This window comes from Microtus oregoni, unplaced genomic scaffold (assembly GCF_018167655.1).
Source record: "Microtus oregoni isolate MIOR12 unplaced genomic scaffold, Mior012 000028F_ref0000031, whole genome shotgun sequence".
Lineage (NCBI taxonomy): Eukaryota > Metazoa > Chordata > Mammalia > Rodentia > Cricetidae > Microtus > Microtus oregoni.
Window position 1 is genome coordinate 25,462,132 of NW_024543087.1, and position 17,073 is coordinate 25,479,204.

The following is a 17,073-nucleotide window of genomic DNA, read 5'->3' on the forward strand; positions in this document are numbered from 1 at the left end:
AGCTGTAGAATTCTGGGTAAGACGAGACTATAGGGGCTTGGTCTTGAGAGGCTCATGAAGTTTGGAGGGAGGTTTTGTTTGCTTTGTTTTTTTTTTTTTGTTTGTTTGTTTTTTGTTTTCACTGTTCCAGGCAGGTCACATGGGTGGAAAGTCAGCTCTGACTGGAGTCAGAATTTATGTCTAGCTCTGTCTGGTTCCAAAGCTTCTGATCTTAACCACCCGTTGTCTCTCCAGTGAGGTGAGGATCTATGGGGACCCTAGCCTGCCGGATCTGATAAATAAGTCTGTGGGAGGGAGCCACAGAGAGGAAACAAGCCTCCCAAGCCATCATCAATATGGAAGTAGAAACTGAATCCCATGTAAAATGAAATCACTGGGCATATATTCTAAGCAGAAAAGGAAATCTATAAGCTGTTAAGAATTAATGTACCTCCGTAAGGTTCTGACCAGATTTAAAGGGAACAAACCCGGCCAGAGTGATATTGGTGTGATCTTGGGGTACAGTTATACAATGAAGGGATCAAAGGGAGACATCCAGTCAGGCACACATTGATTTCCAGGAGTCCGAGTCCTCTGAGGCAGTCCCTGGGAGTCCTGCTGACCTCAGAGGGATGGGCCATGGTTGCATGGGGTTAAGCTAAGACCCCAGGCTGGATCCTATCTCCTCAGAAACCACGGGGGAACAAACATGGTTTTAGACAGGCTGCAGAACACTCAGGCATCTGGAAAGATGAGGAGCAGCCCAGGAGTTCAATGAGTCAAACAATGACCACCTCCAAATATCACATGGTCATTTCTTTCTACGACCTTCCTGCTCTGACTTGTGACTGACTGAATCACAGGGAACGGCCAGGGCTGGGTTTTAGAATTCGATTGGGTTGAAACCGCAGTCCCGTTGTCGCCTGTTTGATCTCAGCCACTTGGTGTCTCAGAGGGGTCATCCTCTCAAGGGAGGTTTGAGGAGTCTGACATGTATGTTCTCTATAAACTCTACTCTGTTTCTTTTCCCTGGCAGTGGTGACATTCTGCCAACCCACGGCAGCATGTTCTCCAAGCCTTGCATCTGTTTCCTGTATCCAGTTGGTGGCTTTTCCTTCTTCGCCTTCACAACTAAGTTCTATTCTCTTATATTCTTTATGCTAAATGCCCCTTCCCCTTCTCTTGCGCCCATCAATATGTAAATTAAATGTGTGTGTGTGTGTGTGTATGTGGGGTATTTGCATGTGTGCACATATATAAGTCGGTGTCCATGCCTGTGAATGTTCCTGTGAAGGCCAGAGGTCAATGTCAGGTGTCTTCTTCTCTGCACCCCTCACCCCCCGACTTTGTATTTTGAGACAGGGTCTCCGAACCAGGACCTCACTGATTAACTAGACTGGTTGGCCACTCATCCCCAGATCTTCCTGTCTTCATTCCCCTATGTGAAGATGACAGGCATGTGTTGCCAAGCTGAGCCTTTTGCATGGGTGCTGGGGATCAAGCTCAGATCCCCGTGCACTTTACCCACTGAGCTACCTCCCTGCCCCTCCCCCATCCTAGTTTCATCATGGTTGTTTCTTTGAGAACTCACAGTCATGTGACTTGCACTGCCCCAAGTGAACAGAGATCTGTGTGTACTTGTACGTACCTGATTTGGCTCCCTTAGCAAGACTGCTTTGTGGCAGTAACCATTTCTTTAAATTCTTCTCTTTTTCTCATAGCATCCTCTCAAGAGCTGGGCACATAGTTAGAGTTCAGTGCTGAAAGAACTTGGGATTGTCAAAACTGTGTGCCTATGGATCCTTTAGCAAACCCCATGGACCGCTCTCCTGGTGCCTGGAACTGGCTGGATGCCGAGGACATTGTTGTGAGTGAGAAGCAATGATAAGGAAGCTGATGTCTAGTGAAAGAGAGAGGACTAACAGTGTGCTTCAAGCTCATTGTTTGAACATGGAAACCAAGTTTTGAAGGAAGAACAGGCATTTGTCTAACCCAGAGCTGAGGTTGGTTGCTCCAAGATGAACTATCACTCGCTGTAGGAAAGCTGGAATCTTCAGGGGGAAACAGAAGAAATAGTGTCGCTCAGGATGGACAACAGACAGCCTTGAAGTCGGTATTAACCAGTTACCAGGGCCTTGAGTAATTGTCTCCTCACAGAAACATGAACCCAAGCAAGCACTCACACACGAAGCAACTTTCACGCGAGCTAAGATCACAGCGATTGCTTTTAGCATTATAAGACACACTGAAGGAGACAGAAAGAAACGCTGGCCCTGTTACTGCTTCTTAGACTGAGGATAGGAAGAGATGGTCTCCTCTTTGGGGAACAAGCAGAAATTAAGCCCAGACTTTCAGTGTTTAACCTAATACCAAACAGAGTCCATAGATTTTGCCTGGAGGCTAGTGACCCTGCCTGAGTCCTGGATCTTCAGCCCTGGGCCATAGACCTGCATCTTACTTCCCAGCTGTCTGGAGCAGGGCAGAAGTAAGCACAGGACCAGGACTCTGGGTTAGAAACTAATATGGGTGGGTGAAACCCAACCCTGGGCAGATCCCAAGGGGTCCCATCTTCTGGCCAATGCACATGGATAGAGCTTGAGGACATACCCTACCAAAAGGAGACCTATGGCTCCAGCCTGAAGGACTTCTACTGGCTGAATCACCTGTGGTTGGTTGCAGAAACATGAGTCATGAGCAGCGCACAGCAGGAGGCAGGTCACAGCAGTGTGAAGCTTGGTCTTGTCTCTGTATGACGCTGCTCTTCATGATCCATGGCTCTTGAGCATTACCAAGCACTAGATTCTCGGTAACTATCAAACTACACAACCCATTTATTTATTTACCCTGGAATTCAGGCAGCACAACACAGACTAGTTGTCCATGTGTGGGGAAGAGAAAGTAGCACCAAGTTACAGAGCCTGAGGCTGATCCCTCTGCAGTGAGGTCCAGAGTCAAGCAAAGTGAAGGAGGCTGGTCCCATGACGACCTCAAGTGGAGACCTATGGGGATGGATGAGGTCTTCCACATCCCCCTGGTGCAGTTAGATCACTGTAGCAATGCTAGACTGGGGATGCCCTCTAGTGCTGAAATACTGACAACATCCCAACCTGGGATCCAAGAGCAGGAATCACTACTCTGGGAGGGAAGCCACGTGCTTAGAATTTCTGGAAGAAAAGGTATAGATGAAGTTGCAATGAAGGCCTTGCCCTTCAGTTCACAGGTGACAATGTGCTCCAACAAAGAGCAATTTTTCGGAAGTAATAACAGCTCAATCAACAAAATACGGCACCCCAAACTGACACCATAACAATCAATATGAACCCCCACCCCCAGGCAAAGAGTTCAACACGGTTATCTTAAGGAACCACAAAGAACTTCAAGGAAATACAGAGCAGCAATTCAATATTCTATCAGAGAAATTAAACAGAGATGGAAGGAATTTAAAAACTGAAATCCTTGAACAGAAAAGTACACTAAATGAGATTTAAAAATATGATAGATGCTATCAATAGCAGAGTAGATCACACTGAACAAAGAATCAGAAAGCTACAAAGCAGGCTCAGGACCAATGTGATGGCTCAGTGGGTAAGAATGCTTGCTGCCAAACTGAAGACCTGACTTCTATCCCCAGGACAAAAATGAAGGAAAGAGAAAACCAACCCCCACAAGCTGTCCTCTGACCTCCATATACACACTGCATAGTTCACAGTGCTCCCATTGAATAAATCAATGTAATTTAAAATAGTTCCTTTCTTTTTTTTTTTTTTTTTTTTTTTTAGCTTTGGAGCCTGTCCTGGAACTCACTTGGTAGAACAGGCTGGCCTGGAACTCACAGAGATCCACCCATTTCTGTCTCCTAAGTGCTGGGATTAAAGGTGTGTGCCACCACCACCAGGCATGTAATTTTAAATAGTTTTAAAAGACAGACAGACATAGTTGAAAAATACACAATCAGAGAACAAAAACAAAGGATCGGATCTCTGAAACTATGAACCCAAATATGCCTTTTGTCTTGATTAGATTTCTTAGGTATTTGTGATCTGGAAAGCCAGCAAAGTATTTGACTGAGTGGTTTTAAGATACTTGTTTCTCCACTTGCCCAGACGGACACGAGTTGTTTCTCTTACTTAAATGAATAATGCTGCAGACATAGTACACACAGGTCTGAGCAGATCTGTTTGAATTTCTCTAGGGTAGATTCCTAGAAGGAGAATAGCTGGGCTGACTTCAGCCCTTCTAGTAGGTTGACATGAGGTCCCATTCTGGGTTAGGTTTGGACCTTTCTACACGACTCCTCGTCACTAGTATGCTCCCTTTGATAAGGTGTCTTGGGGCGTTCCACCTTAGGTAACTTGCTCGAAGGACATCAGGCTTCCAGAGAAGTTATACCACGGTGATGATTACTGCAACCAAAGGACACAGACAGAGTGGAGGACTCCAGGTGCAGGCTTTGAAGTCATCCACAGGGCAGGAGGTCCCCAGAACACACTCATTCTCTAGCAGCAAAATGAAACAACAGTGCACACTGCTTCTGCCCGGGGTGCCTGCTTGAGATTCGAAGTCAGGGTTCCTTCCTGGGTTGGTGATAGAAACACCTCTGGTACACAAGCAGCCGTGGATATTGACATCACAGCCACCTACAAGGCAGATGTTCACCAGAAACAGCGTTGTATGAACATCCCAGGCAGGGTGGCTTAGCAGGCTTCAGTATCCCGAGAAGAAACAAAGGCCTATCTTTTGACAGAGGTTTCTGTCCCACCTGGTCCTGCAGCCGTTCAGTCCCAAAGAAACACACAGAGGTCTACCTCAATTATAAACTGATTGGCCTATTAGCTCAGGCTTTCTTATTAACTAACTCTTACATCATACATTAATCCATAATTCTTGTTTGTTTTAGTCATGTGACTTGGTAACTTTTATCAGCGAGGTATTCTCATCTTGTTTCCTCTGTGTCTGGGTGACGACTGCAGACTGAGCCTTTTCTCTTCCCAGAATTCTCCTATTCTGGTCACCCCACCTATACTTCCTGCCTGGCTACTGGCCAATCAGCATTTATTTAAACAATGTAACTGGCAAATCTTTACAGGGTACAAGACCACTGTCCCACAGCACCTATCAGAAACACAGGCAGCATTGCAGAAGGTAAGTTCTCAGATGCCAAGCAAGCTGAGCCTCACCTGCAGACCCTCTGACCAACACTGCTGGGTCTGGAAGCTTTATCCTTTCCAGCCTGGAACTCTTTGGATCAGCCTTTGACTGGGTTATTGATTCTGCTATTTCATTGTTAGACTTCTTGACATTTTTGGAAACAATCCATTTACTAGATACATACATTAGTTATATACATTTTGCAAATGTTTCCCCCCGGTCTGTGGTTTATCTTTCTATTTTCTTAATGGCTTCTTCCAGAAGGAATACCAGTAGGGAATATGACTGTGTTAGAACACACATGCATGGATGCTCACTGCACACATACTTCTTAGGTGAAGAAGATCCTGACTGCAGGACCCAGAAGTGGGATGGGACACCCTTTTTGGTCACTATACTGGTCAAGGTAAGAGCTGAGGATGCTTTGGATGTCGTTAGGTGTCTTGGTTGACTATGGCAACTTGACAACCTAGAGTCATCTAAGAGAAGCCTTAATACAACTGTGGAGATAAGTGTGGTGTGGGCGTGCCTGTGAGAAATTATCCTGATTGTTTGTTCTCAGATATACACAGGCCCAGCACCCTGTGGGTGGTGCTATTCCCCAGGCTGTGTAAGACAGCTAGCTAAGCATGAGGCTGATAGCAAGCCAGTGAGCCCGCTGACCAGCATCCTCCTCCATGGTTCCTGCTGTTCACTCTGTGAGCTTACTGACCAGCATCCTCCTCCATGGTTCCTGCTGTGCACTCTGTAAGCTTACTGACCAGCATCCTCCTCTATGGTTCCTGCTGTGCACTCTGTAAGCTTACTGACCAGCATCCTCCTCCATGGTTCCTGCTGTGCACTCTGTAAGCTTACGGACCAGCATCCTCCTCCTGCTGTGAGGTCATTCACTGGTCAGAATTAAAGCTGTATAGAATAGCAAGCCACCTCGCCTCTGGGTTCTTGCCTTGAGTTCCTCCCTGACGTCACGTCCTGATGGACTGTAACTTGGAAGAATAGGATGAAATAAACCCTTCACACCTCTAACTTGCTTTTGGTCATGGTGTTTATCACAGCAACAGAAAAGCAACTAGAGCAGGAGGTGACATGAAGGGTGCACAGAAGGCAGTATGCACAGGACATGCAGGTACATTGCAGTTCCAGCAGGAGGTAATGCAGGGCTTCCCCAATGTGTCCCGGAGCATACCATTTGTTCATGTTCCAACTCCCACTCATGCAGTGTTTGCTAATTCAGAAACACGAGTCACAGTGAACTCCAGGGTGCTTCCTATAGTCCCTGCAGCCTGCGCTGTCAAGAGCAATGTTAAACAATACTAAACTATTCAGAGGCATGTGCCTGTATGAATCACTACAGAGATATATTCATCAGTCACTCATATCTGCATCTACAATGTCAGATTTTGGGCTAAGAAGATAACTTTATGACTGACACTGGATACTATAATGTATGAAGACCTCTACAACTGGGAGGGGCAGCAACACTGACAGCACAGAAAGTGAGGACAAAGCTAAGGAAATACATATTTATGTATTAGCCCAATTACCAAACGTGCCTTGCAAAGCCGAAGCTCCATTGGTTTGAAATGGGATTTCACATCATTCTGTCCCAAGTGACACAGACAGTATTAGAAATGAAAATTTCTTTCCCCAGGCAAAGATACAGCACTGTTCTCATTTGGGTGTCGGAGAGTGTCATAGGAGAACCTTTATTTAAGGCTGGAAATTCTATTTACCCAGGATCCTGAGCCACTGTTCTGTTTTTGCAAAACAAACAAAATACCCAGGCATCAAGATGCAAGGACACCTGAGGGAGCGGAGAGGAATGTGAAATCAGTACACAGGGTGGTGCCAGGCAATGCATCAGGGGTAGAGCGGTGGTACATATTTTCCCTTCTGCTACTAAGGTGACATGAATCAGTGAGACAGAGCAGGTGACAGAAATCAAGATATATGTGTGTGTATGTGTATACATACATACATAACACACACACACACACACATATATATATATATAAAGCATAGGTCTTACTGTACTTTGTTATAGAAATAGCTGATGTTTGGTGGGAACTACACAATACAGACATGGATCAGGGAGAAGGCGGCATGCCCTCAAAGGCTATTAAACCCATGGAAAGGCTGGGCAGGGAGACCATGGCATGCAGGGCACCTGCTGTCAGGTGCAGTGGAGTAACCGGTACCTTGTTTGGGAGGTAATAATGACTCTAGGTCTCCATGGTGCCCATTTTGCCCCTTCTGTCTCAGCTCTCTGCACTTGACATTCTTCTTCAAAACCTCTTGCCCCCTCCACCCATCCCAAAGTCTCTGGAACACTTTCACCAGGGAAAACCACTTTATGAGAGTCTATTTTTGTACAGGTTCAGAGAGATCCTTTCAAAAAAGGGCCTAGAGTCAGGAACTCGGATTCCTATATGATTAGGATGTTGGAAAGTGGAAGGCCAAAGCCCGAGCCTCTCTAGCGCCACAGAGAACTTGCTATCTCTGGCCATCAGCACATCAGTGTGGCCTTTAGCAGTCCCATCATCACTGGCAATCACGTTAGCTTGTGATCATTGGACTGCTGGTTCTCCACTGTGCTACAAGCTTCCTATGGATGGAGACCATGTCCGCTCACCATTATGCCCCTAGCAAACACGAGGACCTCAATAAATGTGATTTGAACAAATGACTCCTGAAGTTCATTAACAACAAGGAAACAATCAACTCCCAGTGGGGAGCCTCCACTTATCAGGCCCTCGATGCCCGCACAGAAGGCTCAGCTACGTTGGAATCCTTGGCTGTAAAAACCTAGTCCAGAAAGACACTGTGAGTGCTGAGAGAGGAGAGAGGAGAATGGGAGCTGGGGTGCCTGGGAGTCAGCGGTGTGGTGTTCCAATTCCTGTGCAATGGCACTGTGCGCCTAGAATGAACGTGACTTCATGCACGGTAGAGGACTTCTCGCTCACCAGCCTTCTCTGACAGAAGCTCCAGGTGGGGACTGCAGCGTCTTGATGTCTTCAATGAGAAAGAGGAAAGAAGCCCCACTCTTCCCAGCATCTGCATCGTAGCCTTGAACCAGTGGCTCTGAGCTGCAGCTGGAACTGGTGTGCTGGATGTTTGACAAATGTATTGGGAAGTTGTGTTGCTATGGTTACTAATGATGCTACTAGCATCTTGTGCACAGAGGCCAGGAAGGAGTCCTACCATGCACAGGATAGGAAAGAATTATCCAGGCAGAGTTACACAGCCCAGAATGTCTGTTGTTGAGGCTGAGGACCCCTTCTCTAACTCACCATCTGTAGGCTTTTGGTCTTTTCCTTCTTGACTCACACAGAAGAGTGGGGGCAATGTGGTTCAGATAAGGGGTGGTACCCATCAGAGTGCCAAGTAGTTCTGATGGTACCTTCAGTGGTTAAGAACACTGGTTGCTCTTCCAGAGAGAGGTCTTGAATTCAGTTCCCAGCAACCACAAGGTGACTCAAAACCATCTCTAGTGGGATCTAATGCCCTCTTCCGGCATAAAGGCATGCTGCAGATAGAACACTCATATACATATAAAATGAATAAATAAATTAATCTTAAAGAAAACAAGTGATCACTTGGAGTGAGTGATGCTGAGGCCAATGAATCTCATTAGAAAGTCGATTCTGTTGGTTCATTTGCAGGGGGCCCACAAGTCTTCCTGGAACTAGCTCTCCAGAGTGCAATAGCAACTCTTACCTGCAAATGACAAGATTTTTTTTCTTGAACTTTGGAAGCTTCCAGTCTGACTAGATGGGTGCTGGACTCGAAGAAGGGCATAGAAACTGAAACCTTGGGGGGTGTGTGTGGTATGTGCTTGGAGTCCCAACACTTGGTAGGCTGAGACAGGAGGATTGATGAAAAACTAAGGCCAGGCAGTATGGCTAACCTAGCAAGTTTCAGGCCATTCTGGGATAAGAGTGAAATCTTGTCGAACAACAACAACCCCAAACTAACAAAACCAAATCAAAACAGAACCTCAAAATCAAAGCTCAAACCCAAACTATATTCTTTTCTTCTTTCTTTCTTTTCTTTCTTTCTTTCTTTCTTTCCTTTCTTTCTTTCTTTCCTCGCTCCTCTTCCTTCTTTTTCTTCTTCTCTCCATCCCTCCCTTCCTTTTTTTAAGTAAGAAAGAGAAAGAAAATTAGAGCTGGAAGAGTCTAGAGCAGGCCTAACCACATTCTCCACTTTGGAGTTGAGAACCCGCACCTCCAGCGGTGGAAGGAGCTAAAGGGCTACTGTGTGCGGTTAGACAAGCTATTTGCTCTGTATTTCCCCGAGTGAGCAAGGCTCTCAGGGACCTCTTGGAGGCCAGAACCTAATCAAGGAGGGAGTCTGCAGGGCCTCACATAATGGTCACTGTGCTCTGTATTTCCTCTTCCGTGTTTCATGGCCCACATGCATATCGGGAGTTTTCAGGGGGTATTAGATCCTCCTTGTCTACCCTATTGCTTTCCTGTGTCACTAACTATGTAGCAAAGATGGGCCTGTACAGAAGGTGGAGACTCGGAGTCTGTGCCAATCCTTCAGCAGGCACAAAGAGCAGACTCCCAAAGATTGATCCAGGAGTGGAGTGGCAAATCCCAAACTTTCTTCTCATCTTTTAGGGTGCACAGTAACAAAACCACAGTCCCCTGCTTTAGGTTAGAAATCTGGGTTATGCTGAGAAGCCATTCCTTCCCTTCTCCAGTTTCATCTCTGCTGCTGCAATCAAACACTCGGACCAAAAGCAAGTTAGAGAAGAAAGGGGTAATTTCATCTTATACTTCCAGGTAATACAGTCTGCCACTGAGGGAAGTCAAGGCAGGACCCTGAAGCAGAAACCGTGGAGGCAGGCTGCTTGCTGGCTTGCTTAAACTCATGCTCAGCTCCCTTTTTTTATACAGCTCAGGAATACCAGCCTAGGGATTGATGTTGCCCATAGTGGGGCTGGACACTTCATTAGTTAACTATTAAGATACCTGCTTCCAAAACGTGTCCACAGGACAAATTCTGATCTGGATAATCCTTAATTGAGACGACCTCTAGGCAACTCTAGGCTGTGCTAATCTGACTAGGACATTTCTCTACTTCTAGTACTTAGGACACAAACTTTTAAATTCACGCCACTTAGACTGGAACAGGAACAAATTTCAGAGCAGCTAAAAAGAGGAGCAACAGCTGGAACACTGGGCATTAATAATATAACAAAGAAAAAAAGAAACTTTTCATTAGTACTTTTTGATGTCAATTTATTATTTATCCTTTTGCCAATATTCAAACAGTCAGGCAGTCATAAAACATTCAAAAGAGCTTCTAAAACAGCTAGGCATCTGCTTTACTTCAGTTCCTCTTTAGAAATCAGGATATCGGGAACCCTAGTGTTTAGAGGATAGCAGTATAAAAATACTTGCTGTATCAAAAATATTGCTTGAGGGGCTGGAGAGATGGCTCAGTGGTTAAGAGCCTTTGCTGCTCTTCCATAAGACTGGTTCCCAGCATTCACATCAGGTGACTCACAAGTGCCTATAACTCCATCTTCAGGAACTCTGAGGTCCTTCTGACTTCTCCTCATATTCGCGCGCGCACACACACACACACACACACACACACACACACACACACACACACACACAATCTTACACATATTGCTTGGCTACAAAATAGAAACAATGTGGTCAAAAATTTTTTATGCTACACCACAGGCAGACAGAAAGGTAGACAGGCCATGGTTGGTAAGAGAGTCTACACTGGAAATCAATGATGCACCGTTCCCAGATTTCTGAAGCCTCACTTGGTATTATTCTGTTTGAAAGAAGGATGTTGCAAAGGCCCCCTGTTCAGTAATTAGCACCCTGTCAAATCCTGCCAGTCAAGACCACCATGCTGCACCTGGTCTGAGTTTTTCTTAAATGCAGAGAGCAACTGTGATCCAACCCCTCAGGGGCCTGCCGTGTTCAGAATAGCATCAGTGTGCATCCTCTAAGCACCAAGTAAGCTGGTCTCCTCAAAGGTAGAGGGGTTTTGCCTAATCCAAAGACCTGCCAAGCCATTTAGTTGCTCTGTCCCAGAGACAGAAAAAATCTCTCTCTGCAGCAGGAAGTCACCCATGGCATCACCACGGTAGAAACAAAACAAACAGAAAGGGAAACACGGACCCCAAAGCCAAATAAAGCCCTTGACTGCCCATTCTTCAGGAGGCCCTCTAGCTAGTGTTTCCTTTTCCTGTCCAGGGACTGCCACAGCTGTAGAGACCATGCTCCCTGATGTAGGTGATGACGGCATCAGGGAGGAGGTACTTCACGCTCTGCCCTTGGCCCAAGGCTTTCCTCACAAATGTGGCACTGATCTCGTTCTGAACGGGCTCCCTGACCAGGTGAATGTTGTGCTGGAACTGTCGGAGGATGGGAGAGTCCAAGATGTACCCTTTTGGGTCGTGCCCGCGCCGGCTCACACACACCAAGCCAAACTTCTCCACTATCTCCTGGATGTGCTCGTCTTTCCAGAGGTTGGGGGTGTGGAAGGTCTTCAGGACATCCGCCCCACAGAGGAGTTTCAGTTCGGGGCGTGCAGCAGAACAAGGGTGGATCCCAGGGAAGTTACAGGAATCTGAAGTGATACAGTAACATTATAAGTCATGATTTTGGCAACATCGCTTTTGTTTAATATTGGCAAAGTGTCAAGCTAAGAAAAAGGATTTTGCCTTTTAGCACTCGGTGCTACTACTATAGAGGTCTGTCTGTGGTTGCTTTGGACCAGGGCAGAGAGCATCCTAGAGGAGACCATGCTGTCCCCAGACATCCATTATCTGATGAGACTTTTAAAGTTCCCATAGCAAGAAGATGTGAGCGCTGGACAAGTCACCACCCAGCATTCATTCAGCCCTTGTTATTATAAGCCCCCGAGGACCTAGCATTTTCATACAAAACCTCATGACATTTCGCCATTTCATCATCAACAGGCTCTCTGGAAGACAACAAGGTCTCTACGATCCCAGCTGGTGGCCTTTGCATTTTCATTTGCAGTATGACAGAGCTCTAGGACAGATGGGCAGTGTGGCAGCCTTGTGGAGTCTATTCTAACATTTTTGTGTTCTTAGCATGGTATACTACTAGACACAATGTGTGAGGTAACATGTGACCCTCCGAAACCATACGAGGAAGGTCTGTTGTGCCCACTCTGCAGGGGAGAAACCAAGGCACAGAGAGGCTAGGAGAGAGCTCATGACCTCAGGTGGGAAGACTGAATGAATGCAAATTGGCAGCCAGTTTCCAGGTGGGGCACCTGTAGCTGCGGGGTTCTGCTGCCGCCTGCTGGTGAGAATCTGCATGTTCGTCAAGAACAGGAAGCCCGGGAACACTAGGAAGGGATTAGCTGTTCATGTTTTTAACGGCTTTTCATTCAGTCGCTAATCCATTTTCCTATCCACGTATTCTCCATCTCCGCAGAAATATCCATCTAATAAGTATGAATTATCTCCTTATTTCTAAAGCAATAAAGTTGTGCTACAAATTATCCAGTAACTCACACCTTACTAATTTGGTATGGGTTTGTATTTTCCAACAGCTGTGAGGATTTGCTCTAATTCTTATTTATTGAATCACTGCAGGATAGTAAGAGACTAGGGTTTGGCCTTTCAAACAACTGGCTCAATGATACTCATTTGATTTCAGCATCTCCTGGGACCTGGGGCATATCTGCTGTTTCTATAGGTCATGGAATAGACAAGACACTTTGTCTTCTCCTACTGTTCCCCCTCTTTGTGTATTTATATGTGTGTGTGTGTGTGTGTGTGTGTGTGTGCACGCATGCATGTGTACACACCAGAAGGGGATGTTGAATTTCTTTCTCTATTACTTTCTTTGTGTTATTCCATTGAGGCAGGGCCTGGAGCTTATCACTTCTGAGCTAGGCTCACTGCCAGCAAGCTGTAGCAATATTCCTGTTTCCCATCTCCCATGGCCAGGACTACAGGTATACATAGCTGAACCTGTCTTTTTACCTAGGTGTTAGGACCTGAACAGTCATGTCCTCACACTGGCATGGCAAGCATACGGCCACCTCCCCAGGTTCTCCTAGTGGGTTCTGTGGCGAAATTTTTGACATTTCAGCTTCCACATTAGATACGGATTATTAATATTGACAGAAAGAAATAATATTCACTTTGAGCTGTGACTAGAAAGGACTGAGATCTGCCCCTCAAAGGCACGTCTGTGAGGTTGGAAAGTCCCTGTTATCCCCTGAGACAAGACAGTGAAGTGATCAACTCTCATGGCTACATGTGCCTCTGCCCCCAACTCCGGGCTCATAGCGCCCCTTCAAATTCATTCATATACATGCTACAGATCAAGTAAGTGTCCAAGTCCAATATGTAATTCAAGAATAAAGGCTGGAGGATGGAGAGATGCTCGGCAGTTAAGAATACTGGCTGCTCTTCCAGAGGACCAGGGTTTTACTCTCAGCACCCATAGAATGGCTTACAACTGTCTCTAACTCCAGTTCTAAGGGGATCCAATGCCCTCTTCTGGCCCCTGCGGGAACAGCACGTGCATGGAGTACAGACATACATGCAGGCACTACTCCCCACCAAAAAACAATGAAAACTGAATAAAGGTTGCCAGTGTGACTTGCCTGACAGCCACACAGTGATGTAAGTGGGAGGTCTGTGGGTATTTCATGAGCAGTCCACTCTGATGTAGCTGCAGACTCTGAAAAGCAGATGGGCTAGGCTTATACAAGCAGCAGGAAAAATACCTTAGAACCTAGGAGCGTGAGTGTTTGGTGTCCTTAGTTGATGGCCTTGACAAAGAGCAGTCTCAAGGCGAGTCAGTCTTGGGTGTACATTTCAGATTTCTTGGGACCCTGGGAAAGTGACCTTGCCTGTGGGCCTATTTCTTCGGCTATAAGATGGGGATAGTAAAAGCTCCCTGGAAGGGACAGGAAGTGACAGGCGGAGAGAAAGCCTGTCAGGTGAGAGGTACGACTACAGCCATGGACGATGACATGCAACTGACACACTATGGGAGATCTACATAGGAGGGCAACAGAGCTGAACCCAGGAATGACACTTGACAGTCAGCACCCAAACTAACCATCCCCAGTGAAATAGGCACAACATTGGGCACTTGCTGTTTTTACACAAAGAGAGCTCTCTGAGCCAGGCTCAGCCCTACCAGTCCAGGGCAGGGCCACCCTTACAGACCAAAGACAGGCTGTTGGTAAAGGCCCTGAGGTGTCACCCGTTCCAGTGGGCCACCCGAGCAGCCAGGATCACAGCAATCCATATGAGGACAGGTGAGTCCAAGGATGCTGCCAACTGCAGAGGTGACAGTGAGGCGCAGATCTGGCTGCCACCAGTGCTGAGTTCAGCATGTAATCTGCCATCCCAGACTGTGACAACGTAAAATACAACACACAGCTCCCAAAGTGCCCCTTAGAAATAAATATGTCACTGGTAACATATGTGCTGTCCCATCAAAATCCAAGCTTATGCTGAGAAAAGCCCACCTTCCTGTTTGAAAATGTTCATTTTTAATTTTTTCCCTTTTCTGATGATGAACATGAAATGTATGTTCCCGACGGAACATATGGAAACTGTAAGTGTTGAAAACTGAAAACAACAACAGCAATCCATCAGGCCGACTCTGGTTCCACAGCCATCAACATTTTGGTGTATGTTCGCAGGTTTCCATATTGAGTTAGACACACCAACAGTATGGAATTGCGCTTGTTTCCCTCTGAAGTTATGCACACACGATTATATGATGGCTCTTTCACTTTCCCAGGGTTTCTCCACCTTCTTGAAACTTCTGGTGCGGATTCTGCTGTGTATAATCTTTGATCAGCATCTGAGGGCTCCATGGCAAATTTAGAATTTGGGGACATCCTCAAGTTTTTTCTGAGGTGAGTTTGGGAGTGCTCTCTGAATTCTGAGGACCAGCAGACATCTAAGAATGCCATGGTTAAAAAGAGGTAGGCTCTGTCCTTTTCTCAAAGTCACAATGCACGAAGACACGGCAAAGGTTCTGCAAAAGCCTGCAGTGAAGATCTGTTGGAGGTGCATCTACCCTTGGAAGTCTTGAACCCTTTTCCTATGAAAATATTTACCAACTGGAGCTGGGAACCCTGAACCACACACACGGCCTGCTGGAATTTCAGCCAGTGGGGTTAGTGACTCCCAGCTTATGTTACATCCTTCTCTCCCACACCCATCCTACACTCCCGAGTATTTGCAGGAGAGAGCCATGCCTTTGACCCTTGACACAGGGACTCTGCCTACTCTAAAATCACAGGACTTGCCTCTACCAAGCAAGAAAAGTGAAAGTAGAGCTCAGGGTTTCCAGTTTAAGAAGATAACCCAAGAGAGCCTCAAGCTCCCCTAAAATTAAGCTTCTTTCTTTGAGTGGCTGCTAGGAACTGTTAGTCTCTCGCCCAAACCTTATCCTTTTCAACTCAAAAGGCTAAGGTTTATAAAGAACCCCAGAACCGGTCACCAGTTTGTCCCTGTGTGGCCCTCACTGTAATTCATATCACGAGCACAAGTCACAGGGTGGTTAAACTCCTTTGGGAAGTAAATCTCAAATTAGCCCAATTAATGGGGTTGGGGTGGAAGTGGGGAAGGCAGGGTGTCCGAATTGACCTTTTGACCTTGGAGATCTCTCTCTCTCTTATCTATCTATCTATCTATCTATCTATCTATCTCCATACACTACCAGGCAGGTCTCAAGTTCTAGTTGAGGCTGAGAGGGTTGGACAAACCCCATAGGTTCATCAGTCTTCACCTGAATCCTATTGTAGACAAGGGAGTTAGCACCCACCTGCGGAGGCTGATGGTGTTTTGCTGGGGTCTGGGTCTTCCATCTGGGCTGAGGATTTGAGCAGCTCACTGTGATGGTGCCTGTTGTGTAAACACAAGGGCTCAGGTGTGCTGTATTCTAGACCCCCAACATCATCCCAGAGTCTCAGAATTTAAGACTTGCTCCTACACATCTTAGACCATTCCCTGAATATGGAGGATCCGCCACGTGTCAGGCAGTGCTCCAGGGGTAAGACAGGAAGCAGATGCCACAGAGAGTCCTATTCCGTTCACTTTACCACATTCTGCACAAACTGGGTGGGGGAAGCAGGCAGCCTGATGCTGCCCCGCCCGTGCAGCTCAGCAATGCCCTATTGGAAACACAGGTGTTAGTGTTGAGTTAGGTGCCCAAAGCAGTGGCTCTCAGATAGATATGTAAGCCGGGTGGTGGCGCACACCTTTAATCCTAGCACTCAGAAAGCAAGGGCAGGTGGATCTCTGTAAATTCGAGGCCAGTCTGGTCTACATAGGAAGTTTCAGGACAGTCAGAGCAACACAGAGAAACCCTGTCTCAAAAAACCAAAAGACAAACAAAACAACAACAAACCTCCCCAAACAGAAAACAAAACAGACAAATGTAAGTTTGAACATGCATTTTCCTTTGGAAAGCAGTAAGTGGTGATGCCTGATTTCAGAATTCTGAAGGTAATGAACTGTGTACAGTAAGCCCTGGCAAGGTGTGGCCTCCAACTGGCTCCAGAACACACTCTGATCATAAAGTTGTGTTTTAAAATGCTATGTGTGGTGGCTAAGAGCCTGCGCTTGGAGAGAGACAGCTGGGATTGGATCCCAACCCCCACACTGCCAGCTGTCACCCTAATGAATGACCTCAAGTCTCAGTCAGCACGGATGGGTCCTCGCGTGCAAATGGGGAGTGACGGCAATGCCACCCACAATGGGTAGTTATGAAGATGAAGGGAATTAATCCAAGCGAAGTCACAGAGCATGTTAGGGATGATCAGACTTATGCAAATTTGACCTGCTCAATTTTAAGCAATCTATCTTCAAATTGAGACTCTGGCACTTCCTTTTCTCACCAAACAGGTAACCTCAGCACTCCCGTGTGAGCCAATTTATCTTCCACCATCCCTGTA

At 46.4% G+C, this 17,073-nt stretch overlaps 1 protein-coding gene across 2 annotated transcripts in view; it reads right to left on the reverse strand.

Moving 5' to 3' along the window:
• Positions 1-10,359: 10,359 nt before the first annotated feature.
• Nmnat3 (nicotinamide nucleotide adenylyltransferase 3) overlaps positions 10,360-17,073 on the reverse strand; it is a 107,384-nt gene continuing 100,670 nt past the window's right edge. For both annotated transcript variants that reach the window (XM_041677314.1, XM_041677315.1), the window contains exons 4-5: positions 15,942-16,021; positions 10,360-11,733 (exon numbers count right to left, since the gene is read on the reverse strand). In XM_041677314.1, coding sequence (XP_041533248.1) covers positions 11,330-11,733; positions 15,942-16,021 — 484 coding nt within the window. In that variant the 3' untranslated portion in view covers positions 10,360-11,329. The remainder of the gene's footprint in view (positions 11,734-15,941; positions 16,022-17,073) is intronic.